Genomic DNA, 24497 nt, shown 5'->3' with positions numbered 1-24497 from the left:
GGTGATACACCCTTTCAATGTTTGAAGGGTCCCCCCATGTCAAGTAGCGGAAGGAGCTTAGACTGTGGCCCTTCCCCACAGAGCCTTTGCATTGGCTGCACCGAGCTTCAGTGCGTCCCTCAGCATGTACTCCTGCAGCCTGGAATGTGCCAGTCAGAAGCATTCCCTTACGGACATCTGGCTGTGCTGGAAGACCAACAAGTTTTGGGCAGACCTGAAACTTGTGGAATTCATCAAGAACCTCAATCTGTTGATTGGAGAATGTACTTTCCTAGGCAGCAAGTCAGCAGGTATTCCTAGTTGGTCTCCATCCAAGTACTGACCAGGCCTGAATCTGCTGTATACTTGAATGGTATACAATAAAAATGGTGATTCATAGGGATCTAGTGATAACAACTATAATTTTAAATTGTTCCTTTTCTCATAATGAATTTTTTTGTCCATTCAAATGTTTTTTCCCCACAGCATATGTTATCCTCTTTTTATTGGAATTCTGGATACAAATTAACATACGTACATTCACCTTGTATTCTGTTCGTTCAAGATGGATACTGGTATTGAGTGAGTTTTACTTGCTGGGTGAGGTTATAGATAATTCTGCAGGCTCCCAAAGAGAGAGACACTGATTTTTTTTCAAAAATATACTTTATTTGTAATACATATAGTAAATGCAATTGGGACATGTCTTTCTCTATATCATTTGTACTATCAATTCAATACATTCTCTTTACAATGCATCCATGCCACTCAAGTTTCCACCTTAAACAATGCACCTGTGAAGCATTTGAAATGTAACCACTGATTTTTTTTTAATGTTATTTTTCCATGTGCTCAATCGCTGATATACTGTACCATGCTTGGAAATTTACCTTATGCAACCAGGGTACCACCAAATTGCAGAAGGGATGGAACAGTAACTTGGAACAGCTTTGATGTGATAGAAGGCTGGAAAGAGGGGCCAGATCTTTTAAAACTATTCCTTCCTCAGCATTGGAAACCTCACAGTATTTGAAAGTTTGGAACTTTTCCATTGCATCTTAATCTGCATTGCAAATTCACCTTGTCTTCTGAAGAGATTGCTTATCATTCAGTTTTCAATTCTGACAATGAGATAGAAAAAAACTGTGTTTATATTTGAAAAGAAATGCTGATAGTTGTGTATTTAGAACATATAAATAGCATTTAAACATAAGAATTGGGACTAGTCGTAGGTCATCTGGCCCTTTGAACCTGTCCCACCATTCATTAAGATTGTGGCTTTCTAGCATTTTATGTCGTTTCAGATGTATTTACAATAATCATGGAATTACAAAAATTAAAATAGTTAAATTTGCATTTTACTACACGATTTCAGTATTTTTAACAGTGTCATAAGGTCACATTATTGGATTCCATCCATTTTTGTAAATTAGGTATCAGCAACTCACATTTCCAATTCATCTGACTCCTGACATGGATATGATTCCTGTAGTTATGAGTTATAGATTATGGAAATAAATACTAATATTTCACATCACCATAATCATATGCTGTTTTGCTGAAAAGCTGTTAATATTATTGAGTACAAACAGGCTAATATGTTTCTGGTATGGGTACCATGGTAACTAGAAGTGGGTCTATAACCTTACTGATTTTAGAGTGTCATTTTGTGTAAAACAATATGCAAACAACCTCTCCAATAGCAATGCAAGTTCATCCACTGACAAGCTGAGCTACAGACCAGAACAACCCAATATTGATTCTAATGTCTGCCACTGTAATTGATTGGACCTAGGAGGGAAAATTGGCTTCAGGTTTTACTCCCAAGTGCATATGAAGAATGCAGTCCATAATTGTGGGTATCGTGTAAGACCAGAATATGGCTTGGCCAAGGTCCCCTCACTTTCCTGCTGATGGCCATTGAAGCCCACTAATACTACTCACATTTTTAAGAGCAATGATTTGTTGAGGTGCTAGAAGGTGACCCACTCCTGCACAGTAAACCCAGCAATGTTTCAATAGCTAGAAAGAAGAGAAAAAAACATGAATGAAGAAAACTGGCACGGAGAGACACAATTTCCTTCCTTCTCAATCCTCTGCTCTTCTGTAAGGAACCAAATCTTACTGGGGCACAATTCTCTTGGAACTATCCATATCTTGTTATATTGTGCATGTTCAAATGGAAGCTCCATCTTCACCTTCCTCATTGTCCATGTTTTCCAACAGGGATCATTACATAGGACTGAGAAAGTCTGACTAGTCATTTTCTCTCCATTCCACTCAGCCTACTAGTGCTGAAACTATTTATGGTGTCCTGGCTTCCTCCCTATCCAAGAACCGAACACTCACCTGAGAATGTGATTCAATCCAGAATCACAAAGGAGTAAGTTGAAAGAAACCTTGTTGAGTTACTGAAGTACACCTCACCAAACTACAGCAAGAGTGATGAGGGAAAGGATATTTATTCCAAGTCAGAGGAGTGAACTGAGTGATGCAAAACATCTTCAATTTTGTTGTAGTTTCACTCATCCAACTTTTGGGCATGAATCACCCACTACAGAATACCAATCCTCTCATGATCCACAGGATGTTGATTGAGGATTGCCTAAAGATTCTTTTAAAGATTATGGGAAGATATATTGAAATTCTGTGTCACATTATCCAGGTCCAGGCATAGCCTGGCAATGGGGTTCTTTCATTAACAGGCAAGTGATTTTCTTCAAGTAGCTCCCCTCCTGGCATAACTTTGAGTCATTGATGGCAAAGCCCAAGATGGTCAAGTGGATGATGTTTATCTATGATGGTGGCCTGAGACTGAAGCTACTGACTTCAAACAATCAAGATGATCTTCCTCTTTTGTCAGGCCATTGTGGACTATGACTTCCATTGGTATATTCTGCAAGGATTGCTCAGTGCCCTGTTCAGTCAAATACTGTTGAGGTGGAGGACAGCACCTCATGTCCACAGATGGCTACAGGATGACATTGGAGGTGAATAGTTGTGACAGAACCTCTCAGTTCATCCATTGTAAATGAATTGTGAACATATCCTTTGCTGATAATTGTGTGGAAATAGCAAGATTAGCTTCATTCAACATGAAATCTTCTTAGGCGGCTTAGAATCAAAGATGCTTGCTTCCACTGATTATGCCCATATGTAACTTTCAGTGTGATACCTTTACCTACCAGATATCTCATGGTCTTGACAGAGCAAGGTTTTGATCCAGTGGCAGGAAAGTCCATGAAAACAAGTGAATAATTTTATGCATCCTTTTCCTCAGCTACCCACCTCTGACCCGTTACCAACAGCCTCCCTTAATCCCCATCTTTCTCAGCTCCCTCCCACTTTGCTCACCTCCTTTCCCTCCACCCACTCTGCTGCGTTGCTCTCCAGCCACCAGCTGTTTGTGCTAAGAGTGAGGCTACCCAACAAATGCCGTGGCATACTTCAAATGTCACTTCATGTTCTCTCCCCAGATCTCAGCAGTTTGAACTCAGAACCTCTCGTAGAAAATCACAGAAGAATCTTCATCTGTTTTCTTGCTGCTAGCAGACAATACATACAACAATCACACGTCATGGGTGTTATAGATCATGGCATAAAGTTAAATGTTACTGTTGTAACTGTGCTGCAAAAAAACTTAACTGGGAGAGGGGCAAGTCCCAGTGCACAGATTCTCTGCGGAAGAATACCCAACTGCCTTTGTTGTAGTTATTATGACACAGCATTTTCCTCAATGTCACACCAAGGGATTAGTTACCTGTACTACCATTTAGGATGATGGGGTCCTTAGAAGGGGAATTTTACTGCCCATCCTCATTATGATTGATGAACTTGGATAGGATTCATTCAGCCTTTTTGTTTTTGCTCTCCTACGTATCCATTTGCAGTTTCTACATTGAATGAGGTTTTAAAATATTCATGCAATTCCCAAATAGCCACTTATTTTCAAATAGACCAAGTTTTGTTCTGTAATTTAACTGATGGTGCAGACTGTAATGTGTGAAAGATCAGTAATTCTTTCCACCCCCCCCCCCCCCCCAAGTACCTACTAACTTGCCCTTCACTATCAAAATCAATTCGATTATTACACACATGGAATATTACATTCCAGTTGGATAGTGTACAAGGGGAAACCAAATTTATTCTCTTACTCAAAAAGGTCACCAGAAAACCCAAGTTTTGGCTGGACCTACATTATAGAGTAAAGACAGTTGCATAAATGAAAATGTTTAAGATGTATCAACTTGCTATTACTTACAACTTTTAAATATAGAGAAGTCCAGAGAGCACAAATTAGATAAAGCTCTTTGCCCTGGATCCCAGCAATACATTTCCATTTTATGTCCGAAAACAACTTGCAACAATTTCTCTCAGGAAGATACACAAGTACCATTTTGTGATCAACATTCATTAATGTCCATTGAGTACATCTTCATGAGACAGCGCCTCAATAAGGCAGCATCCATCACTAAGGACCCTCACCATCTGGGACATGCCTTCTTGTTAGCAAGATCAGGGAGGAGGTACAGGAGCCTGAAGACCCATACTGAATGGGTCAGGAACAGCTTCTTCCCCTCCACCATCAGATTTCTGAACAATACCTCATTATTCTATTTCTTTCCCCTTGCACTATTAACTTTTGTAAATTATAGATTGGCTTTGCACTGCAGCCACAAAACAAATTTCACATGTCAGTGATAATGATTCTGATTCATTTTACTCTTCCTAAAAATCCTTCCTCCACAGGATGCAAGCATGGCAGGGAAAGCTGCCATTTAAGAGCTAATCCTATTAATTAAAAGAGGAGACTTGGGCTTGCTTTGCTTTACTGAACATTTATTGGACTGTAATGATTTTTTTTTAAAAACAGATAGCTTTGAAATTTACACATTTTGAAATCTGAGAAAATATCTGAAGTGAACTTTTAGGCATTGGGGGAAGATCAGTAGCTAAGAGTTCCACAGGGTTCAAGTTAAAATCCATTATGCTCCCTGACCTACATAACAGTGTTAATGGTACAAATCAAACCACCAAGCCAACACTGGAATACAGGTAAATCATGTTATGTAGGTTCTTAATACAACCAATCCTATGGAAACCAAACTCAACCCATAGAGGAGCTTAATGCTACTTGGAATATCATATTGAATTTGTTCAACCCATAGAAGACAAAGCACAGGAATAAATATGCTCCACATGTTTGACAATATCTTCCATATCCCCTACAACCCAAAATGGGCTATCAGGTGCACAGGAACATCACCTCACTTCCCTTCAGGACAAATCATTCCAACTTGGATATTACTTTTTTTTTTACAATGGATTCAATTTTTAAAACTACTTACAAAGTTACCTACTCAATATCATCTCCTCACCAGGGGAATTAGGATGGACATTAAGTACTAGCTTTGCTAGTAATGCTCACACAATTGAAAAACAGCTGGGAGGTACAAGCTGGTAGAATTAATGCCTTGCATACAATTAACCCCAAAGTTAAGCAAGTTGCTACACTGCAATAAACAGAAATCTTATGGACTGCAGTTACCCCAAAAGATATAGTTTACATTAGTGTACAGTCCCTTTTAATAAGCAGGGAAAAGGGATACTAGCAAAATCTGAGTACACACTCCAAGACAGCCACAATGGTCAAGAATGGAAATTGTTACATCTGATCAGAAGCTACAAAAGAGACATCAAGACAACTTCCATAACTGACAGAGGTCTGACACTTTCCATTTATTGGCAAATACATTAAATTAGCTTAGACACATGAACCAGGATTGAAGCTTTTCCATGCTTTAATCACAAGCTATGTACACACAAATACACATCAGGATGGGGGAGGGAAGTGAAAAAGTGTTTAAATTTCTTAGACATCACTTGGGAAGACTGTAAATCAATATAAGCACCTTGCATTTTAATTATTAGTTTGCTTATATCAGAGATCAGTTTGAACCTTTTTAATGAGCAAGGGTTGTGGCAGGGTGGGCAGTAGATAATGAAATGGACAAAATACACCACAAAACAGTTTGGTGAAAATCTTTCTCAACATGCAAACAGAAAAAGTTAGGATAATGTACAAATTGCCTAGTAGCTCCTGTACATTTTAGAGCAACTTCTGACTGTTGCAAGTTTGACAATGATCTTACAAGTATTGAATGTTTCTCCACATTTGGCAGATTACAGCACAAGGAAAAACAAGTTTGTTTTGTCCTGTTTAAGGTGCAATCAAACCATTCTCGACATTTCTGGCAGGCCAGTCATTTCATGTTTCTATGTAGCGGTTTTTGTTTAAATTAAAAACCTTTAGCCACAGAACAGTGGTGAATCAAATCCAATAATCTTTTCTAACAAAGAAAAAAGTTGCCAATACAATTCACTGCAATAGCAATCTCCTGCTATTAGAAAACAGCTTTAAAAGAAAGGCAATAAGTATCTTACACCCAACATCTGTAGTGCAACTGCACTCTTCCATGTAGAAAGAATTTGATGTGGGGTGGAGTTAGTTGTTGGGGGGGGGGGGGGGGGGGTGGAGGAGAAAGGAAGAAAGTGAAATGTATTTCTGAATGAAACAAAAATAATGCTTCTGGATAGAAGTCTAGTAATCCAGGTCTTCAGGTAGAACCATTCCAGGTGTTTTTTTAAATATTTAAAGGCCACTGTTAACCATTTCAGTGCAATGAAAAAGAAAGAAAAAGCCATTTGGGCATTAAAGCAAGTTTACTGCTACATATACACAGAGATAAAGTCCATGCAGCCGTTTAGCCATTAAAGGGACTGTGGCTCCAGCCGTCAGTGCACAAGTTCGTTATTAAATCGCCCTTTCTCTCTTTAGCCAGACTTGAATAGAAGAATTGCAACCTGACCCAGGTAAAAATAGATGAAATGTTTTGTTTCATGTGTGACGTAACTACCAAAGTTTCTGCCAACTATGCAGTGCCAAGTAGGATTGTATTTCTTGTCAAATTCCTGCAAGAGAGCAAAGAATTCACATTAACTATCATACAGCATTTTCACACACCCTACTGCATATAGGTTACCCACAAAGCTAAACCCAGAACAAGATACAAATGATACAGTGGCAATAGCTGAAGGCTACATTTTGGCAGTTAAAGACAGAAGTCAGAGTAGTACAAGGGCACGCAGGCACCAGGATTATGCACTTATGTTAATATGGGCTACAGTTGTTCATATTACCTTTGGGTTTGACTTGGGGGTGGAACAGCAAAATGCAGGTAATAAGGGATGGATGGAAAGAAGAGGAAAGAGGTTAGGCTTGGCTAAATTAAGTAGATAGTTTGTTGCTCCAGATTCCAGAATCTGCAGTCTCTTGTGGCACCAAGACAGAGTGTGTTAACTGTGGGCTCTCAGTGAATGGGATGTGGAGCTGGTTGGACAGGGTGGGTCAAGGGGCTGTTTCCATGCTGTATGACTCCATAGCTCTAGAAAGAGAGGGTGGGTGTGGTGAACTGTTATTGACCAATAAAACATTCCCCATCCCTTCCTATCTATCCCATTGCAGGCATGGAATGCTAAAGCACTGGCTATTTAAAATGCTGGACATCTCAATTCATTTCTCCCATCACAACAATGCTTCCAAGGCAAATTTGTAAATGCAAAACAAAGCAACCAAATAAGTGTGCCTGCATTCCTAGAGAGCAGGCAAGCACTCTGCTTTCAACGGTATTACTCTGCTGGCAACATTTCCAATTGTGAATCATTTGTACTTTGGTGCCAAAACCCACTTTGGACCTTGAAACTATTGCCTGGCACTAGACAGGGATGACAAGGGCCGCAATAGCTACAGTATTTACTAAGCATCTGCAAAAGCTCAGTTAAGTCACGTACACTGACGCCAGCTTGAGCCCCAATCTTTTTGAGATATCAAAGTCAGATTCTTTGGGAAATCTTCAAAGGTCCCAACTGTTGAATGAAAGTAGTCCAGGGAGCACTAATATAGGTGCAATGAAGCACTGGGCGTTCATTGTATTGTAATAGCCAATGACACCTTAAATGAGAATTAATTGTATAGTGGTGGTCTTCTATAGTTCAATAAATTGTAGCAGCCCGTATACTGTTAAAACCCCACTTAAAAGAATTTACCTTTTTGATAAAGGCAGCAATGTCCTTTTCAATGTTGTATTTCTCCATCGCTTGAGTTGCACAGTCCACTGCATCCTGCTGCATATCTTCAGACATGTCAGCATTTTTTATTACAGCTTTCCTATCGGACATCGTGCCTACAACGTTTAAAAAAAAGACACCGCGACTAAACAGCCCGTTTCCATTTCAAGGGTAAAGAGAACACGCACAGTACAGGAATGCTGATGTCGTGCTAGTCTTTTTATTTAAAAAAAAGTACCTGGTTAAATAAGACAGATTTGATTGCTGAACTTCTACATTTAACCCTCCATTGAACCGAGGAGGACACGAAACTCGTTTCTCAAACTTCCTGCGGCTAGGCTCAGAGTACAAACGCACTCCGCATTCATCCAAAGCAGAAGATTACGGTACACACACACACCCCACTCCCAAACCCATCATTCACGCAGGACAAAACGAACCTCCCTCCATTTGCAAACACAAGAGGCTGACAATGGCACGCAAGGGGATATCTCGGGCTTCCAAGAAGCTTGAGATTTTAAGTTCAGCGAAGTAAAAATAATATTACACGGGTCACAAACTGAGCGTACGGTACGCTCAAAATGACCGTCGCACCACAATACAGATTTTATTATAGAAGAAAAATAAATTACATGCAGGTTTATCACTTGGTGTATAAACGGTCAAAACAGAAGGACCGGGACGAGGAAGGATTTCTTTTTAAAATAAAAAGGTACCGCATTAAATTTTGATGCAAAAATAGCATTGCTTTTGATAATTTGGCTCCTCCCGAGGAGGGTCATCCATAGCTCAAAAAAGGTGCACGTTCGATCAAACGGTGACAGAATTCCTTAGAGATTGGTCTGTTGGATTCGAAGGTGGAGTCCTCAGATTTCTGCAGAGGACCAAAACGGTCCCCTCCCCCATCTAATTTTATTCTTCCAAAAAAAAACCCCATCCAAAAATAAAACACCCACTAGAATTTAAACTTTATTCACGGGCACGTTTTATTTTTTTCAGCGCACTGGAGATTTGTACCAATGAATTTAATCCAGCAAATGACCCCCCCCCCCATAAAAAGCAAAGTACTCGCTGCAGACTCACGTAATGCGAGTGAGCGCAATAACCACGCTTCCCTTGTAATTAACATATAATGGGTTTCCAATACGTCCTGACAAAAAATTATGCAATTTCTGTCACTGTCCTCACAGGACAATCATTTAAAGAAAAATTTAATCTGCAGCAAATAGGTGCACTGGCATCAGCATTTTGCAAAACGCAGTCCCTTTAACACAGCTTAGGTCATTTTAACGTAACTTGCAGCTAAATAGAAATGCAAACTCCGAGAATAAAAGCAAGCAAGAGCTAAATAACCACACACATGCCTTGCGGGAGATGATCTCACCTTCCCGGTGCTGATCTGCCAATCTCTCCAGTGAAGCTATGCCTTTTTTTTTAATTCCCCCGTAGCCGCTTTCGCCGCGATGCGATCTGCTGGTTAATGCCACCCCGCCCCTTCCGTGTCTTCTTGAAATACCGCCCCGTCCCTCCGCAATGGCTGAGGCGCCCGCCCGCTCCATTGGCTGAGAGCAGCCCGTCCTCTCGATCCGTGCATTTTCCCCTTGCCTGTGTATTCCCACATTTTATTTCATCCCACAATTCAGTGCGGTTAGGGAAACTTGCTCCCAAATTTCACTCGTCAGGGTTGCAACAGGCACATCAAGTCAGTTCACCTTAAAAAGACCCGAGCCAACTGCAAGTGATCTGGTCCGCACGGTTGCATAAAATGCGGGTGTTACTTGGATCAATGATCCACTGGGGGGACCGGTTGCGTAACCAGGTCGACGTTTAGTGTGGGGGCAGCAATGTTTGCAAATGTAGCAGCGCACCATTTGTGGCTACTCTGCAGAGACGGATTATGTGATCGCATTGCTAATGCTAGTTGCTGGATGTGTTTGCAACAAACGGGACCGTATAAAACCACAGCTGGGGCGCAGTCTGTCCTTCAGAGCGAGGTAATAACATTCAACTCGTCAGTGATGCAAACTGCCCGAAAAACTCGTGGGGAGAAATAGATTCACGATACCACAGTGGTTTATATCCCCTCTGTTCACCTCGGCCTCAAAGACACGGAGAGAAGTTAACTTTGCTCTTTGAGAAAGACTCTCATTTCAGTCATCAACGCAGAAAATGCTGGAAACACTCAGCATGTCAGGCAGCGTGTGTGGAGAGAGAAGCAGAGTTAAATTTCAGGTCAGAACTGGGAAAAGTTGGAGATGATAAAGTAGCAGAGAAAGTGGAGGGGAAGGGTGTCAGTGTGGTTGTGGAGGGAGGAAGGTGTAGGTGTGGCAGGAGGTGGGATGGTCAAAAGGAGTGTGCTATGAAATGGTGGAAACTAGGAGAGTGGATGACACAAGTGGTAATGGTGCCAGCTAGAAGAGTGTGTTCTTCCAGGGTTGGTCCCACAGTGGTACTGCAGCATAGCATTTGGTGCTGCTACTTCACGGCTCCAGGAACCTGCAATTGATCCTGATCTCACGTGCTGGCTTGAGGACTTTGCACGTTCTCCCTGTTTCTGCTGGTTGTTCCACTTTCCTCCCACATCCCAAAGATGTGCTGGTAGATTAATTACCCTTGTGCAGGAGAATGACAAAAGAATCAAAGAGAAGTTGGTGGGTATGTGGAACAGAATAATTTTCAGGGCTATAGGCAGAAGGGAATAGGACTAATAGGATTGCTCTTTTGAGAGTTGGCATGGATGGTAACAAGCTCAGGGTTCTTGTTTCAGAGTCTGGTGTTGGGCATGCGGATCATAGTCTCAGAGTTGGGGATATCAGCCTGAGAGACCATAGCTGGTCATTCTCCAGTTATCAGTGTACCACCAACATTTCAACAAAGCATATAGGAGAGCAGAGATCATCGCTGTCCATGAACTTGGCATAAGTCCTTGGTTGCTTGAAAGCTTTGCTGATGCATTGGAGGTAGTGATGAATTTCATCATCAATGTTTGCTTTCACTGAGAAGGGACTCCTGTGATATGGAAAGTAACCCATTTTCTCCAAGATTTTGCAGTGGATATTGATTGTTGGGGAGGTGGAGGCAGGTTGATCGAGGAGCTTTACCTTCCAGATGTTTAACGTAAGGCCATTCTATCATAAACTTCAGTGTAGAGTCAGTACTGACCTGGAGCTTAAATGCCAACAGCGGCAAGCATATCTGCATATTGTAAATCGGAGATTTCAGTTGGGTAATCTTGGCTCTGGAGTGGAAATGACGAAGATTAGGCAGTCGCCTATTTGCCCTGTAGATCAACCCTGGTTACCTAATCCGAGCCAGATGGGACCCAACTCTTTGGTATTGGTTTATTATTGTCACTTGTACCGAGATACAGTGAAAAGCTTGTCTCACAAACCGATTGTACAGGTCAATTCATTACACAGTGCAGTTACATTGAGTTAGTACAGAGTGCATTGATGTAGTACAGGTAAAAATAGCAGTACAGAGTAAAGTGTCACAGCTACAGAGAAAGTGCAGTGCAATAAGGTGCAAGGTCACAACAAGGTGGATTGTGAGGTCATAGTCCATCTCATTGTATAAGGGAACCGTTCAATAGTCTTATCACAGTGGGGTAGAAGCTGTCCTTAAGTCTGGTGGTACGTGCCCTCCGGCTCCTGTATCTCCTACCCGATGGAAGAGGAGAGAAGAGAGAATGTCCTGGGTGGGTGGGTCTTTGATTATGCTGGCTGCTTCACCAAGACAATGAGAGGTGAAGACAGAGTCCAAGGAGGGGAGGCTGGTGTCCGTGATGCACTGGGCTGTGTCCACAACTATCTGCAGTTTCTTGCGGTCCTGGGCAGAGCATTTGCCGTACCAAGCTATGATACAGATAGGATGCTTTCTATGGTGCATCGGTAAAAGTTGGTGAGAGTCAAAGAGAGCAAACCAAATTTTTTTAGCCTCCTGAGGAAGTAGAGGTGCTGGTGAGCTTTCTTGGCCATGGCATCTATGTGATTTGATCAGGACTGGCTGTTGGTGATGTTCACTCCCAGGAACTTGAAGCTCTCAACCCTCTCGACCTCAGCACCATTGATGTAGACAGGTGCATGTGCACCACCCACTTTCCTGAAGTCAATGACTAGCTCTTTTGTTGACATTGAGGGAAAGATTGTTGTCATGACACCATTCCACTAAGCTCTCTATCTCTTTCCAGTACTCCGACTCATCGCTGTTTGAGATACAGCCTACAACGGTGATATCATCTGCAAACTTATAGATGGAGTTAGAGCAAAATCTGGCTACACAGTCGTGAGTGTATAGGGAGTAGAGTAGAGGGCTGAGGACGCAGCCTTGTGGGGCACCAGTGTTGAGAATAATGTGTTGGGTCCGGGTCGGGATCAAAAAAAATTATTAGTCCTTGAGTTCAAGCTATGGTTGGATTAGGTTTGGGTGGGGTTTTAATTTTCAGCAAGAGCAGGTCTCTTGGTGAGGGCATAAATTCAAACCAGAAGTACTCTGAATATCAGCACTACCCAATCACTCACCATCTGACAAATATTCCACTTTTCTGTTAAGTGCAGTATATTTCTGCAATGTTCTTGCCCTTTCACCTAGCTTGTCTATATCCCCATGAAGTTTTTTATATCTTCTTCCTTACTCACATCCCACCTATTTTAGTATCATCAGCAAAACTTTGAAATATGACATTTGGACCTCCTAGCCAAATGTGATACAGACTGCAAGTAGCTGGGACCTAACAACCAACTCATGTGGTACCCCACTAGTCACTACCTGCCAACCTCAGAAGGATTTGTTTATTCCCATTCTTTGATTTCTGTCCCATCACCAATTCTCAATCCAAATCAGTAACTTACTCCCAATTCCATGTGCTCTAATCTTGTTGACCTGTGGCAGGTGGGGATCCTGTGTGACATCAAAAGCTCTCTGAAAATCCAAGTAAACCACATCCACTGTTCCCCTTTACCTATTCCACCGATCACTTCCTTGAAGAGTTGCAGAAGACAAGTCCTTTCATAAATCCGTGTTGACGCTGCTGAATCCTATTGTTATTTTCACAGTGTTCTGTTTGTAGAATTATTGCTATGTTGTTATTTTCTTCATTATAGATTTTAGCATCTCCCTACAACTGAGTTTAGGTTGCTAGTTCCTGCTTCTTTCTCCCTCCTTTCTTGTATTGTGGGGACACATTTGCTACTTGCCAATCCACAGGAATAATTCCAGAATATGTAGAATTTTGCAAGATGATAACCATGGTATCCACCACCCCTAAAGCCACCTGTTTCGAAACTCTGGGATGTAGATCATTGTGCCCTTGGGATTTATCATCTTTCAAGCTCACCAACGTCTCTTGTGCTGATTTTTGATGAAATTCGTGCTTGATCCTTGATTCTGTAATATATTGGCAGATTTTGTCTTCTGTGAAAACAGAACAAAGTAATTGACTAATTCCTCTGCCATTTACCCTTTTGAAATTCCCCTGTACACATTTGCCCTAGAGAATTGTTTTCTTTTTATGTAATTATAAACACTGTTATAATCTGTTTTATGTTTCTCACTGTTCTCACGTTCCACCTTGTTTCCTTATCAATTTCTTAGTCCTTTTTCTGATGAAGCATCTTGGACCTCTAATGCTAACTGGTTTCTCTTTCTACAGATGCTGCTTGATTGACTGAGTTCTTCTAGCATTTCTGCTTTACTTCTTGATCCTCTTATGCTGAATTCTAAAATGCTCCAATTTTGTAGGTCTGTTGCTATTTCTGAAAGCTTCATAAGTCTCTTTGATTTAATATTATCTTTAAATGCTCTTGTCAGCCACACATGAATCACTTTTCCTTTGGGTTTTTGTGTCTTTTTCAACTTGTGCATTATTTTATTAAATGCTAACCTTGTCTATTCCCTGCCATACCTTTCATTATATTTTCCAATCAACCACTGCCAACTCTCCTATCATACTTCATGGTTTCCCTTGTTTAGAATGTAGGATCCTAGATTTGCATTGAACTCTTCCCCAAAGGTCCTGAACAACAAGATTATTAAATAATCCTTTCTCATTAACAAAACAAGATCTAAAATAGCCTTTTCCCCAGTTGGTTCTTCAGCCTATTGATCTGGAAAAGTATCTTGTATACATTCCATGAATTCACCTTCCACCTTATTACAACAATTTTGATCTGTCCAGTTTCTACATAGGTCGAGACTCTACAAGTCCTAATGCAGTCTCGACCCGAAATGTTGACTATCCCCTTGTTGCTGCTCGACCTGATGAGTTCCTCCAACAGTTTGTTTTTTGCTCCCTAACCATGCTATCCACAAAGTTCTCAGCCTCATGGATGCACCACAGTAACCTCAACCACCATTCCAGCTCCAGGGAGCTAAAGCTGCTGCAGTTGGAGATACCGCACGTGTAGCTGTTTGGAACAGTGGACACAACCATGACCTCCCACATTTCCCTTCACTGTGGTCAAAGGGCCCTCAATCATTTCCAGTCCATTTCCTACACTTTTGCCCTCACCCTTTTCCTTCCTTCCCTCCCAGAACTTTCCATCCACCAACTGTGACTCACTGAGCAACTCAGCCCAATACATCACAGGCACATCCCTCCCCACCACTGAAAGAATCAACATAAGGTGCTGTCTCAAAAAGGCAACATCTATCATCAAAGATCCCCACCATGCCATCATCCCACAGCTACCATCGACCAGGAGGTACAGAAGCCTGAAGTCTCAGACCACCAGGTTCAATACAGCTACTTCGCTTCAACTGTTCGGTTCTTGAATCAACCTGTAGAACTCTAAGCACTACCTCAGTATCGCAACACTACGACCACCTTGCACTACAATGGACTTTTTTTTGTTCTAATCGTGTTCTTTCTTGTATAATTTTGTATAATTTGTTTTTCTTGTGAATGTTGTGTCTCTAACATGTCTATGTGCCTGTGATGCTGCTGCAAGTTTTTCATTGCACCTGTGCATACACGTACTTGTGCAATGACAATAAACTCGACTCTGACTCTGACATTCAGTAGACCATTCTCCACCTTTCCTGCCACCTCCAAGTTATCACCAACCATACTTTCCCCTTGCCTTTCAGCATTCTGAAGGTACTGTTCCCTTGGCGACATGCAAGTTGACCCAAACGTCATCTCTAACACATCCTCCCCTTCCAGAAGAACCTTTCCATGCAAGCACAGGTCTTTTTACTATGATGGATGACCCTAGGCACCCTTAAGTGAAATGTTAATTTGTACTTTGCCCACTTAGTATACTATAATTGTTGCTCACCTTGAGGTCTCCTTTACAGTGAGGAGACCAAGAACATATTGGGTGGGTTTGTGCCGGATCACCAAACATTCACTCCATAAGGGTGAGTCGTAATTTACAGCCATTTGTTATTTTAATTCCACTCTAACCTTGCTATCCTTTCCCTTCTGCACTGTCGTAATAATATTTGAAAACTGGTTGAAGAACGCTACATTATCTTTCAACTCAGAACCTTACAGCCTTCCAGATTCAATCATTTCAGATTATAACTATTGCTCCCATTTTTTAAAAAGCAGCTTTAATATTTGTTGGGGAGAAGAAAAGCATTGTCAAAGGGATATATAGTTAGTATAGGAACCATTGATATACAGGCTTTCCCTGGGTAACGAACGGGTTCCATTTTTATAGACGTCCACAAGCCGATTTTGTCCATAGGTCAAAATACACAAAAACACACGATATGGTAACCCACAGCTCCACAGTATTGCAATGAATGACACCAAAAGCACATAAGACTGATAAGAAAGAACAACTGTGGAGACAGAGAGAGGAAACTAGTTCTGCCATTTGTAGGAATGTACGGCAAACTTTTGAATTTAATAATATTATGGGAGCTCGTTTGTATGTATGGGTGTCCATAAATTGTGCGTTCATAACCCGGGGATGGCTTGTAAGCAGGAACCAGCCTCCCAGTTGATCTTCCACCTCAATATCATTAATTATACTATTGTAGTTTATACCTCCTCTTGAGGCAACTCTTGTTTCTTTACTAGTTCCATTCAATGTATCATGGAACCACTGACTGTCTTCTAATAGTTTACAAGCAGTGACAGGCTTTGAAACCTGAAGATGCAGCTGTGTAAACAAAGACCTTCTCTATTAGAACAGCCGCTGCAACCTAACCCAGCAGATTCCCACAGAAGTGGTCCTGGAAACCAACCACAGTACTTATATAGAGAATGATTGGTTCCTCAACATGGATGCTCAGGTATCTATATTTGTTCAATACTGAGATCGAGCGTGTGTCAGGATGTTTCCTACGCCATGACCATGACAACATTTCAGATTGACTTCATTGATTGGAAAGCTCATAGGAACATCCCAAGATTGCGAAAGGTGGCAAATTTATTTAATTTTTTTCACTGGAAAGGAATAATACAACAGCTAATATTTCTGTAATCTATCATAACCTGTTAATACAACAGATTGTCTAATCACAGTTTTAAAACATATAGATAGAGAGTGAAATTTTCTTTTGAAATTAAATTTTATTTTGACGCAGCAAATAAGCAAACAATAATAAATGGTTCACCAGCTATCTAGCAGCATGAAATAAGGCAGTCCGATGACATCATTAGATCATCAAAGCAAAGTTTATGTAGTTTGTCTGGATCATCAGAACCTGGATATTGAATTATTGTCTTAATCATTGCTTGATGTTTATTGTAAAAATTTTATAAAATGTTTTTTCTCATCCTTGTGTCAGTGGGTGCTATGAGGGTGGAAGACCTGAATGGAAATAAAAATTATATAAAATTACAATGAAAAGAAAGGGCCTGAAAATAAATGCCCATGTGATAGATATCAAAGATAGATATAAAAGATTGCTTAGTAATCTTGTCTTTATGAATGAAGAAATCGCAAGTAGATTAGTTTTTTACATGGTAGTTTACTTCAATCCCATCTAGAATGAAAATACTCTTGCTTTCATGATTGCAAATGTTTTTTTAAAAAATGAATTTGGAAAATCTCAAAACAGATTCTAGCAGACAAAGACCCATGGCATCAATCACTCCAAATTTGGCCCTGTATCAAGCCACTGCATGGCTGGCTGGTGCAACGGAGGGAAGCTTGTCAAAACAGGTGCAGCAGGAGCCTCTGTTCTGAGATCAGCAAGCTATTATGGCAGAGCAATGAGAGCTTTATGCTGCATTTAACCATGCTGTGACCTTTCACAGGACCTGGGAATCATTAACATGGAGAATATACAACATGAAGAGAGTTCAATTCCCTCAATGGACATAAAAATTACTTTTCAAAATTCAAAACCACTGTTCTGTTCTTGAAAATAATATCAGCTGCCAAGTTATTTCTGAGACAAAGATTTCAACAGAATTCAAGGTATAGTGAAATTATGAGCTCTTGTATTTCCCCAGTGTATGCAACCAGAGTCATTTACAATTGGGATGGCAAGCAAACACAAGGCTCAAAAGCTTGCTGAATTTGGTATCATTTTGGTAGAAAAAATAGAACTGCTGCATACTTTATTAAATGGTGAGATACTGGGAAATGTTGACAATCAAAGGGACCAAAGTGTCTTTGTACTCAAGTCACTGAAAACTAACATGTAGATGCAGCAGGCAATTAGGAAAGCAAATAGTATGTTGGCCTTTATTGCAAGAGGTTTTGAATATAAAAGTAAAGTTACTGCAACCATTTAGCAGCTAAGTGAGATCACAATGGGACTATTATGAACAATTTTGGCCACCCTCCCTAAAGTAAAAAGAGAGAGGGATCACAGTGAAGATTCAGCATGCCGATTCCTGAAATGGTGGGTCTATCATACGAGGAGTGATTGAGTACGTTCAACCTCTATTTTCTGGAGTTTAAAAGAATTGAGATGTGACCTCATTGAAACATACAAAATCCTCAGAGGGCTTGACAGGATGGAAGCAGGAAGGATGTTTCCCCTGGCTATTTGGTCTAGAACTAGGGATCACGGTCTCAAAATAAAGGGAAAGGCATTTAGGACTGAAATGAAGAGAAATCTCTTCTTTCAGGCATTGATGAACCTTGGGAATTCTTTACCCGAAGATCAGCCTTTGAGCTCTTTCACACATAGATTAATAGACTTCTAAATATTAATGGAATCAAGCGATATGGGGCTAGGGCTTTTAAAAAGTGTTGGGGTAGAAAACCAGCCGTGACCTTGTTGAATAATGGAGCGGGTTCTAGCTCATACTCTCACTTTTTATGTTCTAGTGTCTCTGATTGAGATTGGTGTATTAGTGCACATGGGACAACATTATCTCCCATGCAGTACTCCTCTTGGAACATTGCAGGGGAACTTGGACCATGTTGTCCTATTTTTTTCCCATGTTTGGGTGCTCCTGGGTGACCAAGTCTTTACTACACAGTGTCAGACCAGAATGCCCACCAGGTAAGTTAATTACTTAGCTTCATTCTTCAGGAACAACCACTATTACACTTCACTAGCCACCAAACCCCCCAACCCACCCCAAAGCTCCTAATTTCAGGTTGGCCTTGAACACACAATCACAGGAGTCTGGTCTGTAAGCTTTTGTCCTTCAATCATATCCTCTGATTGATTTTTCCCTAATCTTGAAGTCCTACCACCCAACATTATGCCAGTCCAAATCATTCCTTCCTTCCCACAACCCTGCCCCCTCCCAAATCTCTATCAATGTCCCAGGTTCCAAAAAGCTGCCCCTTTCCCCACCCATTTGGGCTTGTACCTTGATCCTGATCCTGATCCTGGGCAGCATGTATCATAGTCAGAAGTGTCCAATACCTGAGTCCCATAGCTGGAGTTTTCGGTAGATGCCGAGTACCAAAGTGTTGCTTGGTGCCTTGCTGCTGTAGCACCATCCAGCACACTCATTAGGCTGCACTAAACTTCTCAGCTTAGGTTTCGACAAGATGAGGGTGATTAACAGATGTCTTTCAGAAAACTCAGATACCTGAACAGAACATTCTTTCAGTCCACATGATATGCAGTGCTCAAGCACAGTTGGACTTCTTGCTTGTGGACATGCAACATGCCAGTGTTTATCATGGTGATTCCATTGAGCACAACCTAGCCATCTTACACAGCTCACTGTCAAGGCAATTGCTGCTGTGACATGTCCTGCAGAACAAAGGTGAGGAGAGGTGAAATAGGCTACATGTGCTCTTGAGGCATGCCATTAACAAGGCCATCAGAGTGCTGAATAACCTCCTCAGTTCTCAGACAGGTTGGGAAATGTTCTCCAATCCCATTCAAAGCTGCATAACTGTTAAAGAGGTCAATCAAAGGAGATCATTAAGAACCAGAATCAAGAGATGCAGCAAGATCGTGGGGTGAAGGCACAGGCTTTCAATATAACAGCTCTACACAGAATTCATGAACAGAAAAAAATGTCAGACAAGCCAATTTTTAAACTTTGCTTAAGATTGCTTTATTACAAAATGTTTCATAACCTTGGTATAATTTTTACATGCAAATAAAAAATTTTGCCCAAAAACGTGAAAGCATATGAAAGATTTTCATTGGTAGCACTCTATTGAAATACAATATAGCAGAAGTCACAAATCCCTCAATATCCAATCAGTACAGCAGTGGGCCAAATTGTCCCAACTGTTAATCGTGTTCAGAAGGTCATCAGCATTCCTCTCCCATTCCTCAGCCACGCCAGAGTTCTTGGACCTCCCTCAGCTGCTCCCAGGGTCTCTGGCCTCTGCTTGGTCACTCAGGGGTCTCTGACTCCCTCTCAAGTGACTTCTGTGATTAATAGAAAGTAAATATTGTTTTGCCTGTATTGTCTGCAAATCCACCACAGCTTTTTTGTCGCTCATCCTACAATTTAGGGCCTTAAACTGAGTTGAATAAAGACAAAGATATTTTAATTACAAATTATTATTGCAATGTTAAACTTAAGCAACTGTTTTGTTATGTATAAATGATGATGATAACAGGTTTCCAATCATTGGATACTACAACTTTAAAGGTTGTTTCAATCTTCTGCAAATTATTGAAAATGTAAATATATAATTCTTGGAAACAAAACTTTTTTTAAATTATCAGTGATGATACATCAAATAAAAAACAACTGGGACGCAACAGTGATAGTTGCAGACTTTCATCCCACAGCTTTCCAACAGAGGAGAAGGCATTGATAGGAGGTCGCAAATTAAATTCCTGTTATGTGGGACAAGATGCCTGTCTGATGTACATTTGTAATGTCTGAATAATTTTTATGTGTCTTACATGTGACACCTCCTTGTGTGTGTGTGTGAGAGAGAGAGAGAGAGAGAGAGATTGATTGCAGATGTACGGAGCTCACCACAGGATACGACAATTCATCCAAGCTTAATTTGTTTGAATAGTAAAACATCAAAACCCTGTCTATCAATACTTAGGTCTGACTGTTCTTTGAACAAGTACTGACCACCTGCTCCCACTTGAAGCACCCCTCAGTTCGACGTCCTTTTAGCCAGCTGCTTCCTGCCTCACCTCCCAGTAAAATCAGCCTTGAATGACTCAGCATCCACACTTCTCCGAAGTGAAGAATTCCAAAGATTTGCCCTCCTATCTGAGAAGAAAATTTTCCTTGTTTCAGTTTAAAGTAGGTGACCCCTCATCCTGCGACAATGTGCCCCTTATTGCTAGACTTTCCCACGGGAAAACATCCTCACAGAATCCAACCTGTCAAGCCTCCTCACAATCTCATATTTCTTGATTAGGTGACCTTACATTCTTTTAAACTCCAGGCTGTAGGCCCATACTGCTCAATCTTTCCTAACAAGACACCTCCTCATCCCAGGAGGAATTTGTTCTGTTTCAATTACACAATAAACAAAGCTAAACAATTAACTGATTAAATAAAAAAAAAGGACATGCTGGAAACGCTCGGCAAGTCTGGCAATTGAGAGAAATAGTTAACTGCAAGTGTGCAACTTCATCAGAACGGTGAAAAGAGAAAACAAATCAGAGAGTTGAGGAGAGTCACTGGGCCAGGGGCTGCCTTATACCTGCATTGACAGAGGAAACCAGCCCAGTCCTATAGAGAGTCAGCATGGAAACAGGTCCTCCAGCCATTTCCCACCCCACCTTAACCCACCCACCTTTCGCTCACTTTTCAGCTCCAAAGTTACTTTGAAATTCATTTAAACTTCTTGTGACCACAGATTTATTTCTCTTGCTGGTGGGAATGGCCGGTGCCAATGGTCCCACTTTACCTTCCTCTCCTGCTTCCTGGACCAGCACTCGGTTCCCGGCACCCACCTGACCCCAAGCTTGCTCCAGTAACCGGGGACTGCACATATTGCTGCAAACTCAAAGACACAGCTGCAAAAATTCTGTTTCTGGCAACAAGGGGTTAATCCTGCAATGAGACCTGTAGCTTTGGCACTTCACTCACATGAATAGGCAGGGAATGGAGGGACATGGACCATGTACAGGCAGATCCGCACTGAAACAGGCCCTTCAGCCCAACTCGTCCATGCCGACCAAGTGCCTTCCTGAGCTAGTCCCATTTGCCTGCATTTGGCCCATATCCCTCTTAACATTTCCTATCCATGTACCTGTCCAAATGTCTTTTAAATGCTGTAATTGTACCCGTCTCTACTACTTCCTCTGGCAGCTCATTCCATATACCCACCACCCTCTGTGTGGAAAAACTTGCCCCTCGGGTCCCCTTTAAGTCTTTCTGCTCTCACCTTAAATCTATGCCCTCTAGTTTTAGACTCCCCTATCCTGGGAAAAAGACAATGACCATCTACCTATCTATGCTCCTCATGATTTTACAAACCTCTGTAAGGTCACCCCTCAGTCTCCTTCATGCCAGGAAAAACAGTTCCAGCCTATCCAGTCTCTCCTCATTACTCTGGGCAACATCCTTGTGAATCTTCTGCACACTCTGCTGATGTGCAGTTTATATTGGCAATGTGGTTGGCACATTGTGCACTGCCTGTTCCTGTGCTGTACTGTCCTATGGTAGGACAAAGGGAATATCTCTGACAGTGTACAGCATGGAAACTGGCCCTTCAGCCCACCGAGTCCACACCAGCTATCAAACACACATTTATACTAATCCCATTTTATTCTCCCCATATTCCCATCAACTACCCCCCTCCCCCTGGATTCTACCACCCATTCAGAGCAATTTACAGCAACCAATTACCTGCTAATCTGCACATCATTGGGATGCGGGAGGAACCCAAGAGCACCCTGGGGAAACCCATGCAGCCACAGGGAGAGCTTGCAAACTCCACACTATGCACCAGAGGTTAGAATTGAACCTGGATCACTGGAGCTGTGAGGCAGCAGCTCTATTTGATGCGTCAACGTACCGCCCATCAATTCCTCCCTAGGTTCTATCACTCACCTACATATTAGGAGCAATTTACAGTGACCAATTAACCTATCAACCCACACATCTTTGGGATGTGGAAGGAAATCAGAGCACCTGGGGGAAATCTACACTGTCACAGGGAGAACATGCAAACTCCACGTAGACAACACCAGAGGTTAAGATTGAACCTGGATTGCTGGAGCCTGAGGAAACGGCTCTACTAGCTGCCCCACTGTGCTGTCCTGGAGAACTGCCACCCGGGTTCTCTCCACCGGTCAGCTCATCTGACTTACACATTAGTACACAGAGGCAAAAGTGCTGAAGTTCAGATGTCAAGGCAATGGCCTTTTCAATCAATGTTGGAAACCCCATTCAAAGGAATGAGGCTGTGCTTAGACATCAGCAAGAACTGGTGTAAAGCTGAGGAGTCAAATGCAAAGTGTACCCGGTCCTTCAACTTGGGACTTTGGTATTGTGGCTGTGGACTCAGTGCCGAGTCTAGCGGCAAAGCATAAGTTTCCTGAGCACTTTGCATCCAGATTCTTAGCTTTATGCCGGCTTCTTGCTGATGAACATATTGCAGTCCACTTCATTTCAAAAGAGGCACTGACCTTAATTGGAAAGGTAAGTGCAGGTAGGTGGTTTATTTACTCTTACTTTGCTTCATAGAGTCATAGTCATGGAGTTGTACAGCACAGAAATGGGCCCTTTGGCCCTCCTCATCCATGCTGACTGTGATGCCTGTCCACACTAATCCCATTTGTTCACATTAGGCTTAAATCCCTCTACTCTTTCCTAATCAAGTACCTGTCTAAATGCCTTTTAAACGTCATAATTGTATCTGCCTCTACCACTTCCTCTGGCAGTGGAACCCACCAATCAAGTGTGGAAAAACTTTGAGGGGCAAGTTCCTTTAAGTTTCTCCCTTCACCTTAAACCTGGACCCTCTGGTTTTAGACTCCTCCTCCCCAGACTCTGACTATATTGTAGCGGTTAGCGTAACGCTATTACAGCGTCAGCGACCTGGGTTCAATTCCCGCCGCTGTCTGTAAGGAGTTTGTACATTCTCCCCATATCTGTGTGGGTTTCCTCTGGGTGCTCCGGTTTCTTCCCACATTCCAAAGACGTACGGGTTAGGAGCTGTGGGCATACTATGTTGGCACCGGAAGAATGGCGACACTTGCGGGCTGCCCCCAGCACATTCTCAGTAACGCAAAAAGATGCATTTCACTGTGTGTTTTGATGTACATGTGACTAATAAACAAATACCTTATAATTTTATGAACCTCCATAACATCATTCCCCAGCCTCCTACTTTTCAGTGAGACTAAACCCAGCCTATCCAATCTTTCCTTATCAGTAAACTCCACCATTCCGGGCAACATTCTGGTAAATCTAATATTAATGTAACTCAAATTATATCACATGAAGGCATTTTAAGGTAAGTTATTGTCAGAAGGCCTTCAGGACAGTCCAAAGGGAGAGCCTGAGGACCCCTTGGTTGAAGCCTGGTCACTGCTTGCCTCCCGGGATGTCCACTCATTTGGTCTCCAGGATAATTGGACCCATGGGGCCTCAAACACAAAGTGTAGCCACAGGAGAAGCACAGAGAGCAAGCATGGCTCAACCCATTATTTTCTCATGATCCCCTTTCGGTTATCTCTCCTCCTTTGATGCATTTTACAAAAGTTGCCACTCTTCACCTTTGAATTTTGACAGCAAAGTCAGATGAGTATTGGTGATAGTGTCATTATAACCAAGCTCTGTCTTATTCTTCCTTCATGCCCACACGTGTATACTTCCAACAGGAATTATTGAGGATAATATCCATGATTTTCCTCTCATCCTAACTGAAGGCATTTGAGACAATTTGACTCTCCTGTAACCTTTCCTGAGGTCAGATCAGTTACCTGTGAGCTTGCTGGTCAGCAAGGGTCGGGTGTCATTCGATAAATGTGGCAAACAATTGGTGGAATGATAATGATACTTTAAGGTTTTGGAAAACTAGTCCCATGCAGACACGCAATGTGCCCAGGAAATGTAGCAGAGAGAGTCAAGGAGA

The 24497-nt window shown here is 41.7% G+C and overlaps 1 protein-coding gene across 3 annotated transcripts; it reads right to left on the bottom strand.

Annotated features, from left to right (window-relative positions):
* Window positions 1-5690: 5690 nt before the first annotated feature.
* On the bottom strand, window positions 5691-9597 carry LOC127581421 (dynein light chain 2, cytoplasmic). 3 transcript variants are annotated; one of them, XM_052035825.1, is made up of 3 exons: window positions 9471-9597; window positions 8086-8222; window positions 5691-6951 (listed from the first exon to the last, which is right to left on the bottom strand). In XM_052035825.1, the coding sequence occupies exons 2-3, from the start codon at window positions 8215-8217 to the stop codon at window positions 6814-6816; spliced, it is 270 nt and encodes an 89-aa protein (XP_051891785.1). In that variant the 5' UTR covers window positions 8218-8222; window positions 9471-9597; the 3' UTR covers window positions 5691-6813. The 3 variants fall into 3 exon arrangements, with proteins under 3 accessions (XP_051891785.1, XP_051891783.1, XP_051891786.1); XM_052035823.1 differs by having other exon boundaries at window positions 9491-9592; XM_052035826.1 differs by lacking the exon at window positions 9471-9597 and adding an exon at window positions 8739-8918.
* Between the last annotated feature and the right edge of the window lie 14900 nt (window positions 9598-24497).

This window comes from Pristis pectinata, chromosome 21, assembly GCF_009764475.1.
Source record: "Pristis pectinata isolate sPriPec2 chromosome 21, sPriPec2.1.pri, whole genome shotgun sequence".
Taxonomy (NCBI): Eukaryota; Metazoa; Chordata; class Chondrichthyes; order Rhinopristiformes; family Pristidae; genus Pristis; species Pristis pectinata.
This window is presented reverse-complemented; position numbering and strand designations above follow the sequence as displayed.